At 31.8% G+C, this 23,647-nt stretch overlaps 1 protein-coding gene and 1 long non-coding RNA gene across 2 annotated transcripts; one reads left to right on the forward strand and one right to left on the reverse strand.

Annotated features, from left to right (window-relative positions):
* Window positions 1-154: 154 nt before the first annotated feature.
* On the forward strand, window positions 155-4,973 carry LOC107621201 (multiple C2 domain and transmembrane region protein 5). The gene is made up of 2 exons (XM_016323239.3): window positions 155-436; window positions 1,703-4,973. Exon 2 carries the CDS (start codon window positions 1,747-1,749, stop codon window positions 4,762-4,764), a length of 3,018 nt encoding a protein of 1,005 aa, XP_016178725.1. The 5' UTR covers window positions 155-436; window positions 1,703-1,746; the 3' UTR covers window positions 4,765-4,973.
* An 8,201-nt stretch (window positions 4,974-13,174) lies between these two features.
* LOC148572776 (uncharacterized) lies at window positions 13,175-14,239 on the reverse strand. The gene is made up of 2 exons (XR_015904731.1): window positions 14,015-14,239; window positions 13,175-13,469 (listed from the first exon to the last, which is right to left on the reverse strand). It is a non-coding gene; the product is annotated as an uncharacterized LOC148572776 (long non-coding RNA).
* Window positions 14,240-23,647: the final 9,408 nt, after the last annotated feature.

Consider the following 23,647-nt stretch of genomic DNA (forward strand, 5'->3'; position numbering starts at 1 on the left):
CAAATTTAGAAGTTATGATTATCATCTTTCTTTAAAAACTATATATAATATAAATTTTTTTGGTGTACTATATATAATAAAATAACATAAAAAAAATTAGTAAAACTAGAAAAGAAAAAAAAAAAGAGTACACAGAATAAATGCACACATTTTTCATTTTTGTGTGTTGCCATGGCACATATCTCATGTCAAGATATAATAAGTGCTTGACTCCTTTCCAATAACTTTCCTTTCTCTGACTCTCTACTTTCCCAGAAAGCCAATTCTTATTCATCTTTTTCTTCATTCTCTCTCTCTCCTCTTTATTATTTATAAATTATAACCCTCTTTCTGCTGTTACTAAACCTTCAAGCTCCAAAAGAAAAAGAGAAGAAAAAAAAGAAAATATATTTTTGCCATTTTGTTCTGTTCTTCTTCAGCTTAATCAGAAGCTCAGGTACGTTTTCAGAATCACCATTTTCTTGTTCGTCATCTTTGATTTTGGTCTATTTGCAAGCTTTGTATGATTTTCTTATCTGGGTCTGTGGATTATTTTTCTGATATTCTGTTTTGGGTTTTGTTCAAGTTTTGATAAAACCTTTCTGTGTCTTAAAAGTTACAAGCTTAAACTTTTTTACTCAAATCTGCTATTTTCATTGGAATTTTGGCCATGCAGATACTATTTTCCTTCTGGGCTTCTCATAAATGAGCAAATAAATTCTCCCTTTTTTTTGTATGGGAACTTTTAGGTGAAGTTTATCAAAGGAAAAGGCTTATGTTAGTTTGTGTATAAATTTTAGAAGAAGTTTTGTATAACTAATTCAGCTGGGAGTACTTAACAATAATATGAACCTTTGGAACTCAGATCCTAGAATAACATAGAATAGTGACCCTTGGGGATACGAAGATCGTGACTTTCACCCAAAAAAAAAATATATGTTGGTATACATCAGCCTCTACTATGATTAAGTGTTCTTTTTTAGCAGAATTTAGGGAATACTTTTATCATCTGTTTGTAGAGTTGAAAGTATCTAGTATGTTCCCTTTTGATTCTTGTATTGCCTTTTTTTTGTTCATGAAGGGAAAAGGACAAATTTGTGGGACTAGTAGGTTAAGGTTTGATGCTTTTGGAATCTACCTCTTTCTTGCTTGAACTTTAAGAATTACTCTCTCTCTCTCTCTCTCTCTCTCTCTCTCTCTGATAATATCAACCTCCTGGGTTCCCTTTCATGCTTCCCTTTGTCTATGATAGGTAGGTAGGAACCAACTGAATCATAATTGTTGACTTATATAGCTTTACTTCACACTGACAAAATACTTACACTCACATGAATTCTTATGCTTTTAGCAAGATTTTAGTTTATATTTACATATCTGAAGCAAAACCTCTTATTATTCAAGGACTTGTTTCTTCCATTGGAAGTGTAAAAAGAGTTTGATATTGATACTCTAATTTAAACAATTGTTTACTTCCCCTGGATGATAATTGTGAATTCTTCTGCCCCTTAGCTAGCTATACATTAATCCGATTCCTTAAGCCAACTAGAACAATCAAAGTCTTACAGTTGCTATGGACGCTTGCTATTTCATTACTCATTAAACACATTGCTAGTGGCAGATAGTTGAGAATGTTGTGCAAATACATATATATGTAATATTAGGGTAATAAATTTATATACGAGACTATAGACTTTTCAACCCCATCTGTTTATTTCATTTTTAGGTATATAAGGTTGTCATAATTTTAGTGGAAGCTGCTAATTGGAGATGAGCAATCTCAAGCTTGGGGTGGAGGTTACAGGTGCTCATGACCTTATGCCAAAAGATGGGCAAGGTTCATGTAGTTCCTTTGTGGAACTTCACTTTGATGGTCAGAAATTTCGAACAACAACTAAGGATAAAGATCTGAGTCCAGTTTGGAATGAGAAATTTTACTTCAACATAACTGATCCGAGCAGATTGCCAAACCTCACTCTTGCCGCCTGCGTCTACCACTATAACAAAACCACCGGTTCCAAAGTGTTCCTTGGCAAGGTCCACCTCACCGCAACATCATTTGTCCCATATGCAGATGCTGCTGTTCTTCACTACCCTTTGGAAAAGAAAGCTGTTTTTTCCCGCGTAAAAGGAGAGCTTGGCTTGAAAGTATTTGTTACTGATGACCCTTCAATAAAGTCCTCAAGTCCTCTTCCTGATTTAGAACCAGTTACTAATACAGATCAACACACTGTTCAAGATCAAACACCATCATTCACAAGTTCAATACTGAATGTGTTTTCTCGAAAGAAAAATGACTCAAGGCACACATTTCATACGGTTGCCAAACCAAATGAAGAAAAACAGCATCAATCTTCTTCTTCAGCAGCTGCCAAGCCGAGTTCAAACTATATGACACATGAGATGAAATCTGGAATGCCGCCTCCTTCTAAATTCGTGTATGCAGGTTCATCTTCTCCTTTTGATTATGCATTGAAAGAGACAAGCCCTTATCTTGGAGGGGGCCAAGTTGTTGGTGGGAGAGTTATACGTGGGAACATGCGCCCCAGCACCTATGACCTTGTTGAACCAATGAGGTACCTTTTTGTAAGAGTTGTGAGAGCTCGCGACCTTCCGTCGAAGGATGTGACCGGAGGCCTTGATCCGTATGTGGAGGTAAAGATTGGAAATTTCAAAGGAAGAACCAAGCACTATGAGAAAACTCAAGACCCGGAGTGGAATCAGGTATTTGCCTTTTCAAGGGAGAATCTGCAGTCAAATGTTCTTGAAGTTGTGGTCAAAGACAAGGATATGCTGCTGGATAAAAATGTTGGAACTGTGAGGTTTGATCTCCATGATATTCCTACACGTGTTCCCCCAGACAGTCCATTGGCTCCCGAATGGTACCGATTCGAGAAGGGGGACAAGAAGAAAGGGGAGTTGATGCTTGCTGTATGGTTTGGCACACAAGCCGATGAGGCTTTTCCCGATGCTTGGCATTCTGATGCACTCTCTGTTGATGGAAGCTCCCCATTTGCTTATGCTCAGATTCGATCCAAAGTTTACCAGTCTCCAAGGTTATGGTATGTGCGGGTTAAAGTGATTGAGGCACAGGACTTGCTGGTGGAGAATTCTAGAATTCCAGATACCTATGTTAAGGTGCAGCTTGGTAACCAGATCTTGAAGACTAGGCCAGTTCAGTCAAGCACCAAGACCCCTCGTTGGGATCAGGAGCTCATGTTTGTTGCTGCTGAACCTTTTGAGGAACCTTTGCTCCTTTCGATTGAGGACCGTGTTGGTCCCAACAAGGATGAAACTATTGGGAATGTTGTTATCCATCTGACCAAGGTTGAGAGGCGTGCCGACGATAGACCTATCCGCACTAGGTGGTATGACCTTGAAAAATCCATGTCTTCTGCAATGGACAGTGAAGAAGGGAAAAAGAAGGAGAAGGATAAGTTTCATAGCCGAATCCACATGTGTGTGTGTCTTGATGGTGGTTACCATGTTTTCGATGAGTCAACTTATTATAGTAGTGATCTTAGACCCTCATTGAAGCAACTGTGGAAGAAGCCAATGGGAGTTTTAGAACTTGGCATCATAAGTGTTGATGGACTTCATCCAATTAAAACCAGAGAGGGAAGGGGGACATCGGATACATACTGTGTGGCAAAATACGGCCACAAATGGATTCGTACCCGAACCATTTGCGATAGTCTAAGCCCCAAATACAATGAGCAGTACACTTGGGAAGTTTTTGATCCGGCTACTGTTCTCACTGTTGGGGTCTTTGATAACGGCCAGCTCAACAGTTCAGACAGTAATAGAGATTTGAAAATCGGTAAAGTCAGGATCCGTATCTCAACCTTGGAATCTGGACGCGTTTACACTCACTCTTACCCGCTACTAATGCTGCATCCTTCGGGTGTGAAGAAGATGGGTGAAGTCCACTTGGCAATAAGATTCTCATGTTACTCAACACTTGACATGATGCATGCATACTTTAAGCCGCACTTGCCAAAAATGCACTACAAAAGGCCACTCAACATAATGGAACAGGAGAAGCTCCGGCACCAGGCTGTCAGTGTGGTCGCTGCTCGGCTTAGCCGGGCAGAACCTCCACTTAGAAAGGAGGTAGTTGAGTACATGTCCGATACAGACTCTCATCTCTGGAGCATGAGGCGTAGCAAGGCGAACTTCTACCGTCTAATGACGGTGTTTTCGGGGATGCTGTCGGCAGCAAAATGGTTGGGGGAAGTTTCCACGTGGAGGAATCCTGTGACAACAGTGCTGGTGCACATCCTGTTTCTGATGCTTGTGTGTTTCCCGGAACTCATCCTCCCAACTGTCTTCCTCTACATGTTTGTAATTGGGATGTGGAATTGGCGGTTCCGGCCTAGATACCCTCCTCACATGAACACTAGACTCTCCTATGCAGATGCAGTCACCCCGGATGAGCTGGACGAAGAGTTTGACCCCTTTCCAAGCACAAAGAGCCCCGATGTGGTCCGGTTCAGGTACGACCGATTAAGAAGTGTTGCCGGCAGGATTCAGACCGTGGTTGGTGACATTGCTACTCAAGGTGAAAGGTTCCAAGCACTGGTAAGCTGGCGAGATCCTCGAGCCACAACAATGTTCATGGTGTTCTGCTTTGTGGCTGCCATTGTGTTGTATGTGACACCATTCCAAGTTCCAATCCTCTTAACTGGATTCTACCTTATGAGGCATCCAAAGCTTAGGAATAAGACACCAGCTGCACCGGTTAACTTCTTCAGAAGGTTACCAGCTCTTACAGATAGCATGCTGTAGAATGCACTCCCCTTTTCATTTTTTTGGTCATGGATTCTGGTATCAAATTTTTGGCAGTGCATGTAAACTCTAATGCCTATGTGTATTGTGTTATGACCAGTGACTTATATATATTAGCCTTTAGTTTTCTGTAATTGGATCTGATTAGATGGCTGTAAAATTGGAACTGAATCAGCAATGAAACCAATTTCACCGCCCTGTTCTTTGAATACTTTTATACGTTGTGTCTATATTATATAGAGATTATGCTGTCCTTCATTTTAAGCACAATGCAAATGTAACTTGCATTTTGTGAAACTCATAAGTAACCAAAGGGACAATGCTATGATTAATAAACGGAAAAGTATATGGAACCAAAAGGTGATCAGCCAAAAAATAAACAAAACCGTTTAATTAGAATCACTTTTTGAATAATATGTTTGAAAACTGCTTCTGAAATCACGGAGCACAAACCAAAACTTGATTTTTTATGGAGCCCAAACATATTTTGGCTGGTTTTTGGCTGATATGCTTTTGGTTTCTTAGTTGTTCTCTAAATAAACCAAGAGAAGCTAATGGTATAGATGTCAACATAACAAGACTCATTTGTAAAAAATATTCGTAATTTATATATAATTTAATATAATTATTTAAAAACAAAAAATAAAAAAAAATTACAACAAAAATCTTATAAAATTGATCTCTTTTTTAAATATTAACTTAAGTATGTTTTTTAATATTTTTATATAATAAAATTTTTTTTATATACTTTATCATAAAATATAATAAATTTTAAGAACTTAGATTTCTTTTTATTTATTTGTATGAAAATATTTTTTATAAACGAATTATTCGAATTTTGAGAAATAAACTATATTTGTTTGTTGATATTTTTGAGTAGATGGTGTTATATAGTAAAATTTTTAAAGTTTTTTTTCAGTGTATTTGGAGATATTTTTTTTTAAAAATAATTGAGAATTAGAATACAAAAAAATATAATACAATATTATAAATATATTTTATTAATTATGATATATTAGAATATATGTATAATAAACAAATATTAATGTGTCATTATACACTTTAAATATTTATAACTAAATTTTTATATTATAGTTTTAATGTAGATATTAATTATATTTAACTGTTACTTTTTAATTCAATTAAATAATAATAAATATTAAATTTAATATTTTTGTATCATTATTATGTAGATATTTATTATTTTTATTTTACAAAATTATAAAAATTATTATCAATACAAAATTGCTGACGTGACACAATCACATAAACCAATATATCATAAGCTCATTTTATAATAGATTTATATCAACTACTTTTAAGTCTATGCTACTATTAATTATGTTAGTGCGTCAATGAGTAATAGCTCAAATGGCATAGTCTCTCCATACTTAATTAAGAGGTTGTGGGTTCGAGTCTCCTATCTTTAGTAAAAAAAAAAAAATTAATTATGTTAGTGCATTTGGATAATGTGCTAGGATCTTTATTGTTATTCCTTTTTCGGTTTATTCTCCATGTGTATCTTCAGCAAATTAGTAATTTAGCTCCTGTATTGGATGATAAATTGTTTTTTAAATTCTTATATATTGTAATTAAATTTAACTTTTATGAAATTACATATAATAATAATAATAATAATAATAATAATAATAATAATAATAATAATAATAATATAAAGTTTGAACGTTTTACATTGTAATTTTTCTGAAAACATTTTAACCTTCTGGAATTGTTATGGTATAAGTAGAGAATTAGGAAGAATTTATTTTAGTTATATTGTTTTTTATATAGAATTGGTATATGCATAAACATGAAAAATTAGAATCAATTTCAATTTCAAACCTCAAACAGAACGTAATAAACATTTTTTTGGTTGGTACAGTTAAAAAATACAAGGTGAAAAGAAATGTTTCACAATTAAATTTATAATTAATAACATGTTCTGTCAAAAACACAAACTGGCATGAGCAAAGACAAAGAGTAATACAATGGATAATGCTTTTATTTTATTATAAGACAATTTTTACAATTCCTCATGTGAGCTTAATCCTTATTAATAAGTGAGTACTTATTAGATTAACTTGAAGAATTTCGAATTATTCATACACTTGCTGCTTGCACTGTTTGCAAAGAAAGACTTTAACTGTTAAGCAAACTGGTAAGTTTTTAGTATTACTTTTAGTGTTACTTTTTTACCATATATATCCGTTTCTTTTCCGTCATCCCTTGCCTTAAAGTTCGTTTTTTCTTTTCCTCAGGGCACCCCTTGCCTTGAGTTCGTTTCTTCTTTTCCTAAGTTTTTAGTGTTTTTTTAGTGTTCTTAAAAAAAAATATCATGTCCTAAACTGTTCAAAATGTGATGTTGATAGTTTGATGCATTAGAAAAGATTAATAGAGAGAAATAAGTTATTTTCATTGTTGAAAAGAATGAAAAAGTTAGAATTATGTAAATTTAACAATTCTAACTTGGAAACATTTGCAAAAAATCCACGAAGAAAGATAACCAACTAGCTTCACAAGTGGCAACAACAAAAGACCTATATTCAGCTTCTGCAGAGGACTTGGCAACAGTGGTTTGCTTCTTACTCTTCCAGTTAACAAGAGAGTTCCCAAGCATGAAGCAATAACCGGAAACGGAGCGACGAGTATCAGCGCAGGTAGCCCAGTCAGCGTCGGCAAATCCAGTAAGATGCAGATTAGAAGTAAAGGAGAAGAATAGACCAGTTGCAGGTCAGCCTTTTAAATATCGGAGTACGCGAAAAGCAACCTATAGGTGAGAAGTGGTTGCACAGTCCAAAAATTGGTTCAAACGTCCCACAGCATAAGAGATATCGGATCTAGTGTTTGTGAGGTAAAGGAGTCGGCCGATGAGCTGTCCGTAAATAGTGTTGTCTGTTTAAAATGGTACCTGATTCCTTTGAGAGTTTCTAACTATAATCAAATAGGGTAGAGAGAGGCTTGCAATCTAGATAACCAAAATCCTTGAGAAGGTCCATGACGTACTTCCGCTGATAAATGTGAATTCTAGATTTAGAGCGTGCTACTTCCATTCCCAAGAAGTATTTGAGATCATCAAGATCCTTTATTTTAAATTTGTCATCCAAATTTTGCCTGATGGAATTGATTTCGTCAATGTCATTCCCGGTTAAAACCAAGTCATCAACATATACTAGAATGGCAGTGAAGCTTTCAGATTGTTTCTTGATGAAGAGTAAATGATCATAAAAAAACTGCTTATAACCAGCATCCACAAGAGTCTAAGTGAGCTTAATGTTCCATTGCCTGCTTGCTTGCTTAATCCCATATAGAGTCTTTTGCAATTTACAAACCAAACCTGGTTGTGACACAGCAAAACCGGGTGGTATATTCATATAAACTTCCTTGTCCAAATCTCCGTGAAGAAAGGTAGTATTGACGTCCAGCTGTTTCAAATGCGATTTCTTTGTCACTGCTAATGCTAACATTACTCGTAGGATAGTCATTTTGACAACTGGACTAAAAGTATTACCATAATCTACTTCTTGCACTTGAGTGAATCCTTTTGCAACTAGCCTCGCTTTGTGTCTCTCTATGGTACCATCGGGATTGAATTTTACCCGAAAAATCTATTTACAATCCACAACCTTCTTGCCTTTTGGGAGTTCAGTGAGACACCAAGCTCTGTTATGATCTAGAGCTGTCAATTCATCTTGTATTGCCTTTCTCCAATATTCATATGCAGCCACTTCCTCATAAGTGCTAGATTCTGGATTTGAGGTAATGGCTAGAGAAAGTGACTTATATTTTGGGGTTAGTTTATCATATGACAAGTGTTGTGAGATAGGATATAAAGAGCTAGAGTTGGCAAAGTTGCTAAAGTGAGCTGTGTGGGTTATCATACAATGATAGTCCTTCAAATAAACAGGCGGTTTCTTGACTCTTCCATATTTTCTCGTGATGCAGTCATGTGTGATGTCAAAATGTTGTGATGTAGGTGCATTGTTAGTGTGTGGTGTGGTAATGGGTGCAATGGTGTGTGAAAAAATTGGTGAGTACAGTGAACTTGAGAAATGTTCATCTGAATCTGTGAGTGTGGTATGTGTGGGTGATTGCAAATGATGTGTGGATAGTATATCCTATTGAAAAAGATCAATGCATTGTGGAGTACGAGTGGGTACTGATAAAGAGGATTATGTCGATTCAGAATTTCTCAAAATAAGAATCACTTCGTTGATAGCAAAGTCCAAACCGACAATCTATCCTCTCAATCAAAGTTTAAATTCCAAATACAAATATAATCGAGAGTAATTCAACCTCAGGTCGTTCTCCCTAGAAATGTAATTGAAGTGTCACGCTTTCAGTTATGAGGAAAAAGGATTTTGAAATCAAAGAATGAAAGATTAAAGGAACTAAGGAATAAAAGAACTAAGATATGATTAAAAAAGGGAATTGATGCAAGTAAAAGGAATATAAGATCAAAACTTAGTGAAAATGCTATAAATGCATAAAGAACCTTAACTCGGGAATGAGAATTAAGGAATCCTATCATCGTCATAACCACAACTATGGCAACTATGATGAGTCAATCTCGCTTCGTCTATCCATAACACCGAGGAGTAAGTCAAGCAAGCATAATTGACCTCAATCCATAAGTCCTAGCTAACTTACCAAATTAATTGGTGAAAAGCTAGCGTCAATGGAAACAAGAGTCAACTAACTACCCAAGAATTGCCACTAAATGTCGGACATTATGACTCTAGTATCCTAGGAACTCAAATTCCAAACCAAGGTGTGAAAATCTACTCAAAACTCATAATTGGCATTTTCACAAACACCTTGTGGTATAAAACCAAAACATGTAAAATTACAAAGGAAAAAGGAAAAAGGAAAACTATAGCCAAACTATTCACAATATCAACAATAAACATGCAATCAAGCAAACATAAATCATAAAAGACAAAATTCATCAATCAAAACTTCAAGAAACCCAAAATTGCATATATTAACAAAGTAATTTGAACCAAAAGAAAATGAGAGTAAAGATGATGTAATTAAAGAGAAATTTAAGAGTACTTACAAAAGAGTTGATCAACCCAAGATGAAAACTTGATACTATAAAATGCTACAATGGAAATTGACAAAACCATAGGAGAGAAATTGCTATCTACACTACTCCTACTCCTAATTATGTTCCAAGACTATCTAAGTGAGCTCCCTTGATGTATGATCACTTCCCTTTGATATAGCATCACAAAAGGCTTCAACAACTCCAAAAATTGGGCCAAAAGAGCCCCAAAATCGCGAGCCACGTGCTTCATTAATGAATCCACGTGCAGGGACCTGTGCGTACGCATACCTCTGATTTCTGTACTTGTGCGCATGCACGGGAGGTTGTGCGCACGCACACATCAGTGTGTGCTTCTTCTTTGTTTTCTTCATGTGTTCTCCATTTTTGCATGCTTCCTTCCACTTCGTGTGTTTAACGCGTGCATTTAAGAAGCTAAAACGTGTGAGTATCATCTCAACTTATGTTCTCTCGCTTGATTCCTCCCCGAAGTCTCTTCGGTGGTCGAAAGCTCCCCACAGTTGGCCAACAAGTGGTATCAGAGCCGATGGTTAATCGGTCTCGCTTGATTCCTCAAACTCCCCACGGTTGGCCCAACAAGTAGTACCAGAGCCGATGGTTAATCGGTCTAGTTGTTTTAAGGGGTATCCAAGGTCGAAAGCTCCCCACGGGTGGCCCAACAAGTGGTATCAGATTCGATGGTTAATCGGTCTGGTATCATCTCATCTAAATTTACGTTTATATAATTTTTTTTCTCTATTTTTACAATGCTAATTTTATTCTATATAAATTTTTGTATTTTTTATCTAATTTTTTTCTGTATTTTTACAATGTAGGATTCTATATATAAGGGTTTTATAAAAGAAGATCGTTATCACACAGTTTTAGTAGTGGGGCGTGTTACTAGAAAAATTGGAAGAAAAATGAGGGAATACTATATAATTAAAAACTCATGGGGAACAAAGTGAGGAAAGAATGGTTTTGGAAAAATCAATCGTAAAGTATTTATAAGTTAATGTTACAAGTGTGAGGTGTATGAAAAATTAAAACTCTTAATCTTAATGTTGTTAGTGTTACCATGGTACAAAGAGTATAGGAAAGAAACCAAGAATTATTTAAAAGAGTATTATTTTTATTATTCATATTTTTTCTGTGATTACAAAGTTCTTACCAATATATAAACAAGAGTACGCTAAGAGTACGCTCGTTATAGAATAATATCCTAATAAATTACATTGATTTTTTTAAGGAACTGCCGGTAGAAACTGATTTGTTAAATTTAAATTGCTGTTGGTTATAACAGTGGCAACTGCCATAGAAATTAGGTACAATATAATTGACAAATTTAATGGTGGTGAAAATATTATTATTTCACCATAAGATTTGTTGGACAATTATTTGAGGAATGACCAAATAGACAAATTAAAGAAGGATGAAAAATACCTGCGAAGAATAGGAGTTGGTCGACTCGATGACCAGGATTGTTATACAGCAATACCTTATAATGTTTTAAGATGGATGATTACAAATGGGTGCGTAGAAGAGAGCATGTGCAAGTTTATAGCACAAAGACAATGTAACACAATCAACAGAAAGGTATCCATTTAATTAAATATTGTTAGAAGTTTAATAATTTTTATTTATTACAATAAAGTAATATTTTTTTTACATATAAAATAATATGTTATAACATAACTTAACTTATATGTTCTTATATATATTTATGCAAGCTGAGTTTAAGGTGGAAAATTGTGAAGAAACCAAAAATTATTTAAAAGAGTATTATTTTTATTATTTATATTTTGTCTATGATTACAAGATTTTTACCAATATATAGACCAAGAGTACGCTAAGAGTACGCTCGTTATAGAATAATATCCTAATAAATTACATTTATTTTTTGAGAAACTGCCGTAGAAACTGATTTTCTAAATTTAAATTGCTTTTGGGCTACTTTTTGTAAGAGCTGTGAGAGCTCGCGACCTTCCGTCGAAGGATGTCAAAGGACGTAAAAAATATTCTAAATTTAAAAGTATTGTTTAAAAAATATTAAATTTAAAGTCTTATTTGTAATATCAAAAGAAAGACTTGATCTTCACCGTACAAAGTATATTTTTTTTTGCCTTTTTTGAGCAGGCAAGCTTGTAGTCTTACTGTTAGTTAGTGTTCTTTTTAGTGCAACTCTATATTAGTGTTCGTTATCACACAGTTTTAGTAGTAGGGCGTGTTACTAGAAAAATTAGAAAAAAAATGAGAGAATATTATATAATTAGAGATTCCTGGAGAACAAAATGAGGAAAGAATGACTTCGAAAAAATCAATCGTAAGGTATTTATAAGTTAATGTTGCAAGTGTGAGGTGTATGAAAAATTAAAACTTTTAATCTTAATGTTGTTAGTGTTACCATGGTACAAAGAGTTTAGGAAAGAAACGAATAATTATCTAGAAGAATATTATTTTTGTTAGTCATATTTGGTTCTTACCAATATATAGACAAGAGTACGCTAAGAGTACGCTCGTTATAGAATAATATCCTAATAAATTACATTGATTTTTTTAAGGAACTGCCGGTAGAAACTGATTTGTTAAATTTAAATTGCTGTTGGGCTATAACAGTGGCAACTGCCATAAAAATTAGGTACAATATAATTGACAAATTTAATGGTGGTGAAAATATTATTATTTCACCACAAGATTTGTTGGACAATTATTTGAGGAATGACCAAATAGAGAAATTAAAGAAGGATGAAAAATACCTGCGAAGAATAGGAGTTGGTCGACTCGATGACCAGGATTGGTATACAGCAATACCTTATAATGTTTTAAGATGGATGATTACAAATGGGTGCGTAGAAGAGAGCATGTGCAAGTTTATAGCACAAAGACAATGTAACACAATCAACAGAAAGGTATCCATTTAATTAAATATTGTTAGAAGTTTAATAATTTTTATTTATTACAATAAAATAATATTTTTTTTACATATAAAATATGTTATAACATAACTTAACTTATATGTTCTTATATATATTTATGCAAGCTGAGTTTAAGGTGGAAAATTGTGAAGAAACCAAAAATTATTTAAAAGAGTATTATTTTTATTACTTATATTTTGTCTATGATTACAAGATTTTTACTAATATATAGACCAAGAGTACGCTAAGAGTAGGGGTGTTCGCGGTGCGGTTTGGTTCGGTTTTTGAAGGAAAAGCCATCCGATCCGATCGTTTAATTAAGATGCGGTTCGGTTTGGTTCGGTTTTTTTTTCAAGGTCATCCGAACCAAACCAAACCAATTAAAATCGGTTTGGTTTGGTTCGGTTTGTTCGGTTTTTTCAATCAAATAAAAAAAAATTCTACCATACTATTATGCAATGTCATAAGATTGAAATCAACAAGCCAAAATACACAATAGCTAACAAAGTCTTGATCTAATAAAATATAACGACAATAAATTCAAATACGACAATTAAAGAAGTTTAATATCTCAACACAACTGAAGTTTAATTCCCTCGGCCTCTACTAGCAAGCTTCCTTGTGTTTCGTTGAGGAGCTGGCACAGGAGGCAAAGCAGTCGGAGATCTGATGCTTGTTGATTCATTCGGAATAGGAATTGGAAGCAATCCAGTGTCGCCCATATTCTCACTTGAACTAACCTCAAACTACATAAACAAGCAATAACCATTAACCAGCAATAAACAAGCAATAAACAAAACAGAACAAAACTTGATAATGCAAACAAGCAATGAACAAGCAATAAACAAATTAAACCAGCAAGGCAGCAAACAAATTGAACTTGATAATGTGAACCAGAATTAAACCAAACAGAATTGGCACTTGATAATGTGAACAAGCAATGAACAAATTAAACCAGCAAGACAGCAATAAACACTAAACAGAATTTGCAAATTGAACTTGGCAATGAACAAATTGAACTTGCCAAATTAAACACTAAACAGAACAAAACTTGATAATCTCAAAATTAAACCAGCAATACCAAGCAGCAAGCAGCAATACCAAGCAAGCAATACCAAGCAGCAAGCAGCAATACCAAGCACCAAGCAGCATTGCAGCAATACCAAGCAGCAATACTTATAAACTATTTTTCAGGTTAAAATTAAAACTGAACATTGAACAATAACCATTAACCAGCAAGCACCAAGCAGCAATACCAACAACAAGGCAAGAATGAATCAGTAAAGTTTACCTGAATAGATGGCTCGGGCTCCATATGCACTTGAATCGGTGGCTGGGTGGGAGGCTTTCTGGGCGGAGGCCGCGAGGTCGGAGGTGGTGAGGGGACCCTACAGAACCCAAAAACGCTGCTGGGTGGAGGCTTTCTGGGTGGAGGCGGTGACGTCGGAGGTGGTGACTGGTGAGGTCGGAGGTCCTGTGGGTGGGTGAGCCGGGGAGGGGAGGGACTCGCGCAGCAGTAACGCGTTTGGGGGATGGGGGTGGGGGTTAGGTTTCCTTATATATATTTATGCAAGCTGAGTTTAAGGTGGAAAATTGTGAAGAAACCAAAAATTATTTAAAAGAGTATTATTTTTATTATTCATATTTTTTCTATGATTACAAGATTTTTACCAATATATAGAACAAGAGTACGCTAAGAGTACGCTCGTTATAGAATAATATCCTAATAAATTACATTTATTTTTTGAGAAACTGCCGTAGAAACTGATTTTCTAAATTTAAATTGCTTTTGTCTACTTTTTGTAAGAGCTGTGAGAGCTCGCGACCTTCCATCGAAGGATGTCAAAGGACGTAAAAAATATTCTAAATTTAAAAGTATTGTTTAAAAAATATTAAATTTAAAGTCTTATTTGTAATATCAAAAGAAAGACTTGATCTTCACCGTACAAAGTATATTTTTTTGCCTTTTTTGAGCAGGCAAGCTTGTAGTCTTACTGTTAGTTAGTGTTCTTTTTAGTGCAACTCTCTATTAGTGTTCGTTATCACACAGTTTTAGTAGTAGAACGTGTTACTAGAAAAATTAGAAAAAAAAAATGAGAGAATACTATATAATTAAAGATTCCTGGGGAATAAAGTGAGGAAAGAATGACTTCGAAAAAATCAATCGTAAGGTATTTACAAGTTAATGTTGCAAGTGTGAGGTGTATGAAAAATTAAAACTTTTAATTTTAATGTTGTTAGTGTTACCATGGTACAAAGAGTTTAGGAAAGAAACGAAGAATTATTTAGAAGAATATTATTTTTGTTATTCATATTTGGTTCTTACCAATATATAGACAAAGAGTACGCTAAGAGTACGCTCGTTGTAGAATAATATCCTAATAAATTACATTGATTTTTTTGAGGAACTCCCGTAGAAACTGATTTTTTAATTTTAAATTGCTGTTGGACTATAACAGTGACAACTGCCATAAAAACTAGTTACAATATAATTGACAAATTTAATAGTGGTGAAAATATTATTATTTCATCATAATATTTGTTAGACAACTATTTGAGAAATGATACAGCAATACCTTATAATATTTTAAGATGGATGATTACAAATGAGTGCGTAGAAGAGAGCATGTGCAAGTTTATAGCACAAAGACCATGTAACACAATCAATAGAAAGGTATCCAGTTTAATAATTTTTATTTATTACAATAAAATAATATTTTTTTACATATAAAATAATATGTTATAACATAACTTAACTTATATATCCTTTTATATATATATATATATATATATATATATATGCAGACTGAGTTTAAGGTAGAAAATTGTGAAGAAGTATCTGATATATGGAAAACTGTTGAAAAATAACCGTGATTGCAAACATTTTATTAACGAGTGCATTTAAGAAGCTAAAACGTGTGAGTAACATCTCAACTTATGTTCTCTCGCTTGATTCCTCCCGAAGTTTTTTCGGTGGTCAAAAGTCCCCACGGTTGGCCAACAAGTGGCGATGGTTAATCGGTCTGGTAGTTTTAAGGGGTATTAAGGTCGAAAGCTTTCCATGGGTGGCCCAACAAGTGGTATCAGAGTCGATGGTTAATCGGTCTCGTTTGAGTCCTCAAGCTCCCCACGGTTGGCCCAACAAGTGGTATCAGAGCCGATGGTTAATCGGTCTGGTAGTTTTAAGGGGTATTCAAGGTCGAAAGCTCCCACGGATGGCCTAACAAGTTGTATCAGAATTGATGGTTAATCGGTCTGGTGTCATCTCATCTAAATTTACATTTATATCAGAGTATTTTTTTTACAATGCTAATTTTATTCTATAAAAATTTCAGTATTTTTACAATATCTATATATAAGGGTTCCATTGCAGAAGAAGAGATAAAAGAAGATCGTTATCACACAGTTTTAATAGTGGGACGTGTTACTAGAAAAATTGAAAGAAAAGTGAGGGAATACTATATAATTAAAAGCTCCTGGAGAATAAAGTGGGGAAAAGAATGACTCTGGAAAAATCAATCGTAAAACATTTACATGTTAATGTTGCAAGTGTAGGGTGTATGAAAATTAGTCCACATTGAAGAAAGCAAGCAAGGAAGAGTGAGGAGTTTATAAGATGAGAGACTCATTAACTTACTACCTTATGGTTTTGAGTTGGATGTGGTGTCATCTCATCTTATGTTCTCTTGCTTGTTTCGATAAAATACCCAAAAATTGAACATCGATTCGTTCAGTATATAAATAATTCTTATTTGAATTGTGATTTTTCAATTATTTGTAATTTAAGTTGGAGATGAAAAAAATTGGTGCCAAAAATTTTTTTAATCAATATGTTCTGTGATACATTGTCAATTATTTTTATTACAATTGAAGATGTTTATTTTGTTTGTTCTTCGTGTCCTTGACAAGATTTTTTTTATACAAAAGTCACAATTCTACTCATAGTTTATTACCTCAAGAATTTTAAATGTTATAAAAACTAAATACTTATAAGAATGCTTTATTTTGAATTAAAACAAAATATTTATAAAAATTACTTAGATTTTGTTGAAATTTTTAGAAGACCATTTCTAGTTTGAGGATTTAAAATAATCTTAAAAAGTAAAATTTTCTCTTTAAATATTCATCTAATAATGATTTAGTATTTGCTAATTTTGTGAAGTATTTTAAATTTAGATCAATAAATCTTTTCACTCTATCATAATTTACATCCAAAAACATTAAATTGTTGTACCGGTCCTACAATAGTTTAACATGAGAAAGGATATTAATAAACGTATTTGTTATGTTTAATCAATTTTTTTGCTTGAGAGATTAACTGTGTGGCCAACAACAAATATTTCACCGACATTTTTTTTACTAACTCATTTTTGTCTTCAAAAAATTTTGAACCAGTCATATTGAGATTCTCTCAATTTATTTATATAGGAAGTTAGAGATAATTTAAAGGAAAGATAATGTAAGACTAGCGTTTTGGTGATGAAAGTCTGAAAAGTGACCATGTGAGGAGATATTTGATTTGTTCAATCAAAATTTTGAAGTTTCAACTAACTCAAATTGGACTAGCCAATAATATTGAGCTAATTCATACGTATCAATTTCATCCATTTTAAAGAAGTGTATATGAAAAAATAATTCATGAACGTACGTGATAATTGGACTCGAATATAAATATTAAATATTATAAAAAAGGTTAATGCAGTTAATTTTTTGTCTAGAAAATTCAATAGATTAACTTAATCTTATTTTTTATTCGTCAGAAATTTACTAATATAACTTATTGAACGCCTGAAAATTAATCATATAACTTAATGGATATTTAAATTTGGGTTGAATTAAACTGGTTAAGCAAAATTTACAAAATCATAAAATTGATAATTTGAAATAATGGATCGAACAAGTCTAGGAATCTCACAAAACATGCATTATCAATTCGTGCATATGTATACAATTGCTTCGATCTAAAAGAAAATTAATTTATGAGTAAAAAAATGAGTTTGTCTATCTTATGTTCTAACTTCTAAGAACACATGCTAGAATTTATTAAAGAACGATCATAAATGTACATAACCATTAGACTCCTATATAAATATTTAATATATTCATCTTTGTAATTTTTCTTCTTTTTTCCCCTACTTTTACATTTTTCTTCTATATTCATGTTTGTATTAGAGCCAAATTTAAAATTGAGAACGTTATTTTTTTGAAATACAGAAAGGTTAAAAAAGTGCAACAGGTCCAAAATTACCACAGCAAAAAAGAGTAGCAAGAAACCACACATTCTTGGTTTGATTCCCTTTATTATGGAACAAGATTCTAAAAATATAAGTTAACGGTTGATAAATACAATTCATACTGTTCAAAAGAATGTTGTAAAAAAAATTTTGTAAAACAAATAAACATTTTTTCTGTGAAAAAAATTATATGAAGTAATTATTAAACACAACTTACACGGCTCATATGGCTCATAGGCATTAGATATGGAACAAATGATTTTAAATTGAGGTTCACAAGAATACCCATAGAAGCAAAAGATAAGAAAATATAAAAAAGATAGCACATCATACAGCAGTACAATTAACTAAGATATTAAGAAAAAGTGTAGATTGAATTATGAATACCCCTTCTAGCTTTTTCACTTGTGTAAAATGGTGACCAAATGACATATAGCGGTTACCACACAGAACAGGTGCTAGATATACTTTCAGCTTGTCCTGCAAAAATTTCAGTCAATATGGTTAACATAGCTAAATCCGATAATATCCAGTACAATAGAGAAGTGGATATAGGTGTTTTATATATGAAAACCATGTTATACACTAGCTTATGGAAGATAATTAAATATGTACAGAGACAATGGATGAAACATGCTAAAAGAAGTTAGAATAACATGCTATGAAATATACTAGAAGATAGAACTGAGCATTTAAACACCCAGAACACATGTCTACAAAAAATTATTTAAAAATTGTCAACTACTTTCTACTTATATATCTGGTTAAGAACATCAAGGTCACAAACAGCTTCTGCATCACGAATGTTGCACCCATTCTCTAGCATCTTTAAAGCTGTTTGAACAGCCTGAATACACACAAGACATAACATAATCTTAAAATAAGATCCACATGACACCACATTGCACAAATAATATATAGCTATGTACCTTAACAGAGCACTCCAACTTCCTAAGTGTAGTCTTTTTTATAAATTTTTCAATGAGTGAGAATGAGTGCAAGCAAATTTATGTTTTTTTATAACTTTCTTAAAAGTAATTGATGACGTAGCTTCATTAAACAAATCCAACAGTCTAAATCACAAGAAAAAAATATTAAAAATAACATATCATAAATAACTACATAAGATCAAGACATTGTATAAGTTTTAAAAAGAATTCGGCGAAGATAACTAGTTTACAAAAAAAAATCAAGGCACAGGGATAAAAAGTTCGGTGGCTTGTGGTGGTGTACAGCAATTTGCTCATAGCTCTAAGCAATGAAGAGCAAAATTGAAAGTAAACAATTAATAAAAAAAAGGAGATTTAGTGCTTATAATTTTTGTGGTAAGTAGAATTGAGTACATTAGAAAACAAGAGTAAGTGTAGAAATTTAAAAGAAGTTCTTACTGTCCCTTCACACAACACACACCTTCAAACCACCAAATGATATCCTATATTCAAGCAATCATGGTTAAAAATGGAGATATGGTGGTCTAACAAGTGGTATCAGAGCCGATTCGGTGGTCGAGAACTCCATAAGATGTCCCAACAAGTGGTATCAGAGCCGTTTTGGTGGTCAAAAACTCTCTAGGGTGACCATACAAGTGGTATCAGAGCCGCACGGTGGCCCAACAAGTGGTATTAGAGGCGATTCGATGGTCAAAAACTTCCTACGGTACCCGAACAAGTTGTATTAGAGCCCAACAAGTGGTATCCGATCCGATTTGGTGGTAGAAAGCTCCCTACAGTAGCTCGATATTTAAAGATTGTAACTTTTTGGTCCATGCATAAGATTGATTATTGGTCCACTCCTCCGGAGACTAACGAAAATAAACATTTTAACTGAAAATATTAAATTCAAAATACTACTCACCAGCTGCCATCTTGATAGATATTGAACAAAAACAACTTTAAAACATTCCCACAATATACAAAGTAAAAAGAATAATTAGAGAACAAGAAAAGTTTAAGCACAACAACATTATAAATAAATGAACAAAGAAAGATGCATACCGTAAAAAGTCATAGAAGAGGAAGAAGAAGAAGAAGGCAAATGAAGAAATGGTGTGATAGTTTGAGTGAGAGGGATATAATTGAACACCTCTATTATATAACCGTGCTATCCGATAAAAGAGAGCAAGCTCATCACAAAAGCAACAACAGTTTGTTGGTGAGACTTGAGAGAGAAGCGTTAAATACAAATGACCAACCCCATTTACCTAATGTTTAATGCCTGACCCTTATTAGGTTTTAACTTTTCATAGAAATGAAAAAAAAATTGCTGAAAATTTAAAAGGACGAAGATGTGGGATTTGTTGGTTTAAAATAAAGATATCCTGAGTTTAACTCGTTAGTGTAAGTAGTAAGGTAGATGGGAAGTTATGAAGCACCTTTATTAGTAGAATCCAAATTAGTTTGGACGTAAAAATGGAAAAAACAATTTTAAAAGTGAGCAAGGCTTTTTAAAATGGCTAAAGTATTTTGGAATACTTAGTAAGAATGAAGAAGGCAGTAGGCTTGTTTGTTTAGATGAGATTTTAAAATATATATATATATATATATTTTTAATTTTTTTAAAATGATCTTATAAAAAAATAAAAGTAATTTTTTTTGGATATCTGATATAAAAAAATTTATTTTATTAATTAATTATATTTAGTTACAACAATATAAAATTATTATTTTTTATTTATTACACATCAAAAACATTTTTTTAAGAAAAAAATTTAAAAAATATAAATTAGATATTTTTTATTTTGTTAATATTTTTATTTTTATTATTAAAATTTTGTTAAAAACACTAACAAATAAAAAAAATAAAAAAATATTTTTTTAATGAAACCCAAATAAACATAATGTAGCTTTTGTATTTAAATCTTCTAAAGTAAAAAAAATTAATAAAGTGATAAAATAAAGAGTTAATCACTATTAATTTTATAATTTTTATAATATATATATATATATCACTATCTTAATTAATTTAAAAATATTAACTACTCATTTTATTATTTTACTAACTTTTTCATTTTAAATGATCTTGATCTACAACCGTTAATGTGAGTAATTAGTAAAGATTAATGTTACTAATATTTTAATCAAAATTTGGTTATGTTGTGAAAGCATATGTATTTTTAGAATAATTATTACAATAATAATCTATGAAAAGTTATCTAATTTAGGGTCATTTTTGACAAAAGTTTAAATAAAAAACAGCCTCAGACACATATATAAATTTATTTTTCTGTATATTATTGTCTCCGTAATATTTAAAAATAAAATTTAAACTTCTTTCTAATATTTAAAATTCAAATACAAAAATTTATCAGATTGTTTAATATTAAATTCAAAAAATCAAAATTATAATCTAAACAAATCTGAAATTATGTAAACAACATCATAATCAAATTAAAAAAAAATCCAAAACTCTAAACCTTAAATTATAATTCCTAAATCATAAACAATAAAATTCTAAATTCCAAATGATAAAATCCTAAATTATAAACACTAAAATTCAAAATCCTAAATGCGTGTTTGGACGCTATTATTTTGATAAAAAAAATATTTTTTCAATAAAAAATATTTTTTTTTATTTTTTAGCGTATTTGGCAAATTTCTAGTAGTAAAAGTAAAAGTACTAAAAAAATAAAAAAAAAACATTTTTTTTTGAGAAACTGTCATTTATATTTTTTTAAAAAGATTTTTTTCTTTAAAAAAATATGTTTTTCATATAATAAATAAACAAAAAAGTACTTTTATATTGTTATACCCAAACATAATTAATAAATAAAAAGATTTTTTTGCATAAGATACCCGATCCAAACATAAAATTATTTTTACTTTTCCATAAAATCTTTTAAAAAAAATAACTAAAAAAAAAAGATATTTTCTTAAAAATTCACTAAAACAAACCATAAATTTTAAACAAGAAAATTCTAAAACGCAAATAATAAAACTAATCTTAAATTCTAAATCCTAAAATTCCTATTAGTTGAGATATTTCAAGATTTAAATTTGTATGTTGAATCTAAGTGCGAGTAATTTTCTTATAAAATAGATGACTAAATTTTAAAATAAGATAGTCATAAATTAAATTATACTTACCTAAAAAAAAAGGCGACTTAATAAAAAATTCATTTAATTATATTATTAGATTAAAAACTGAGTGATGGTTGAAGATAAATTAATTATTCGTACTATATATATGTTCTACTTGTTCAACAAGTTGGATAGATGAGAATGAAAAACTTTGATAAATTAAAAAATAATTGAGAGTCAGAATTTTAACTTATATTCCTAATTATTCTCATAACTTTTATATAAAAAAACTTTGATTTTATTTTAATATTTTGATATTTTTAGAAGATAATATATATAATTAAATTTTTATTTTTTAAATATTAAGAAAATAATTAGAGAATAAATTTTGATTTAAGATTATTAGTGTACTCATATTATATATATGGAATTAGTTTAAGAGGCGGCATAAAGTTGTTGAGATTTATTATATATTATATATTGTATAGTTATATATTTTCTTCAGATTATTCTTTTTTTTATTTGATAGATATTTTCTTTACACTATTGAGAAGGCCCAAGACGGCCGAACTATACCTCATCATTTTTTAATGTTTTTTTATTTTTTTTATTTTTGGTGTTGTTTTAGTATTCATTAATATATGCATTGGATTTTACACAACATTTGATTCAATATACAGTTTCATTTTTTATTTATACATCACGAAAAATTAGCTTCGTCCCAAAAAAAAAAAATCATAATTCTCGAATCAAATGTCAAACAAATTGTTCCCAATGTCCCTGGGCCTGGAGAATGTTTTTTTACATATTATCAAGGGACACGTTCGGGTCCTTTTATGTTAAAGTTAATTTATAAGAGCCCAACATATAAGCCCAATAAACAACACTTACCTCCATCAATTCAAGGTGGCGTGTCTAGTCCAAGGCTAATAGCCAAGTTGTTGCTGGCCTTATGTATTACATTATTAATTTTACTGCACATTCTCGGGATAATGCGTCTCAAATTTTTTGCTGCAAAGTATGGAGAAAAATAATTAATGAATAAGGGAATAGAAGTCAAGTTTTGTGAGATGGCAACTGATTAAGCAAGTACCATCATGATTTATCTGATTTTTATGGTGTATCTTGGCATATTGTTTGTTTTAGTTATGATTTTATTGTTTGTGTGTGGATGTATCTTTTACTTTGATAATGTTGTTTTACTTTATGATTACTTTATCATAAGGTTTGTGTACATTGTGACTCAAATAACTATTTGTGATTGTTAAGTTATTTGCATGAGTAATCATGGTTAGTGCCTATTATAAAATAATCAATACATAAGTAATATTGCTCTTATCTTTTACTTTATCAAGATATCTCATTTGATTTTAGCGTGATCTTTTTGTATATATTGATAATTATTAACAAATAAAAATTAAAAGATGCCATGGCTTCAAGTATTTTGTAGCTTTGATTAAATATTGTATTTAAATATTTTTCTCTTATTTTTCATGTGATTTGTCTATTTTTCTGCATTGATTATTTACTTTGGAGCTAATGTTAACAAATTGAGATTCTATTTTAATTTATTTATACGAAAAGTTGGTACATATCAGATGGTGCATATTAGGTGTAAGTTGCAGACAAGTCTAGGTCCTATCCTAGTTGTATTCTATGGGTTATTCCTAAGTT

This window comes from Arachis ipaensis, chromosome B2 (genome assembly GCF_059453495.1).
Source record: "Arachis ipaensis isolate K30076 ecotype BB chromosome B2, ASM5945349v1, whole genome shotgun sequence".
Classification (NCBI taxonomy): domain Eukaryota; kingdom Viridiplantae; phylum Streptophyta; class Magnoliopsida; order Fabales; family Fabaceae; genus Arachis; species Arachis ipaensis.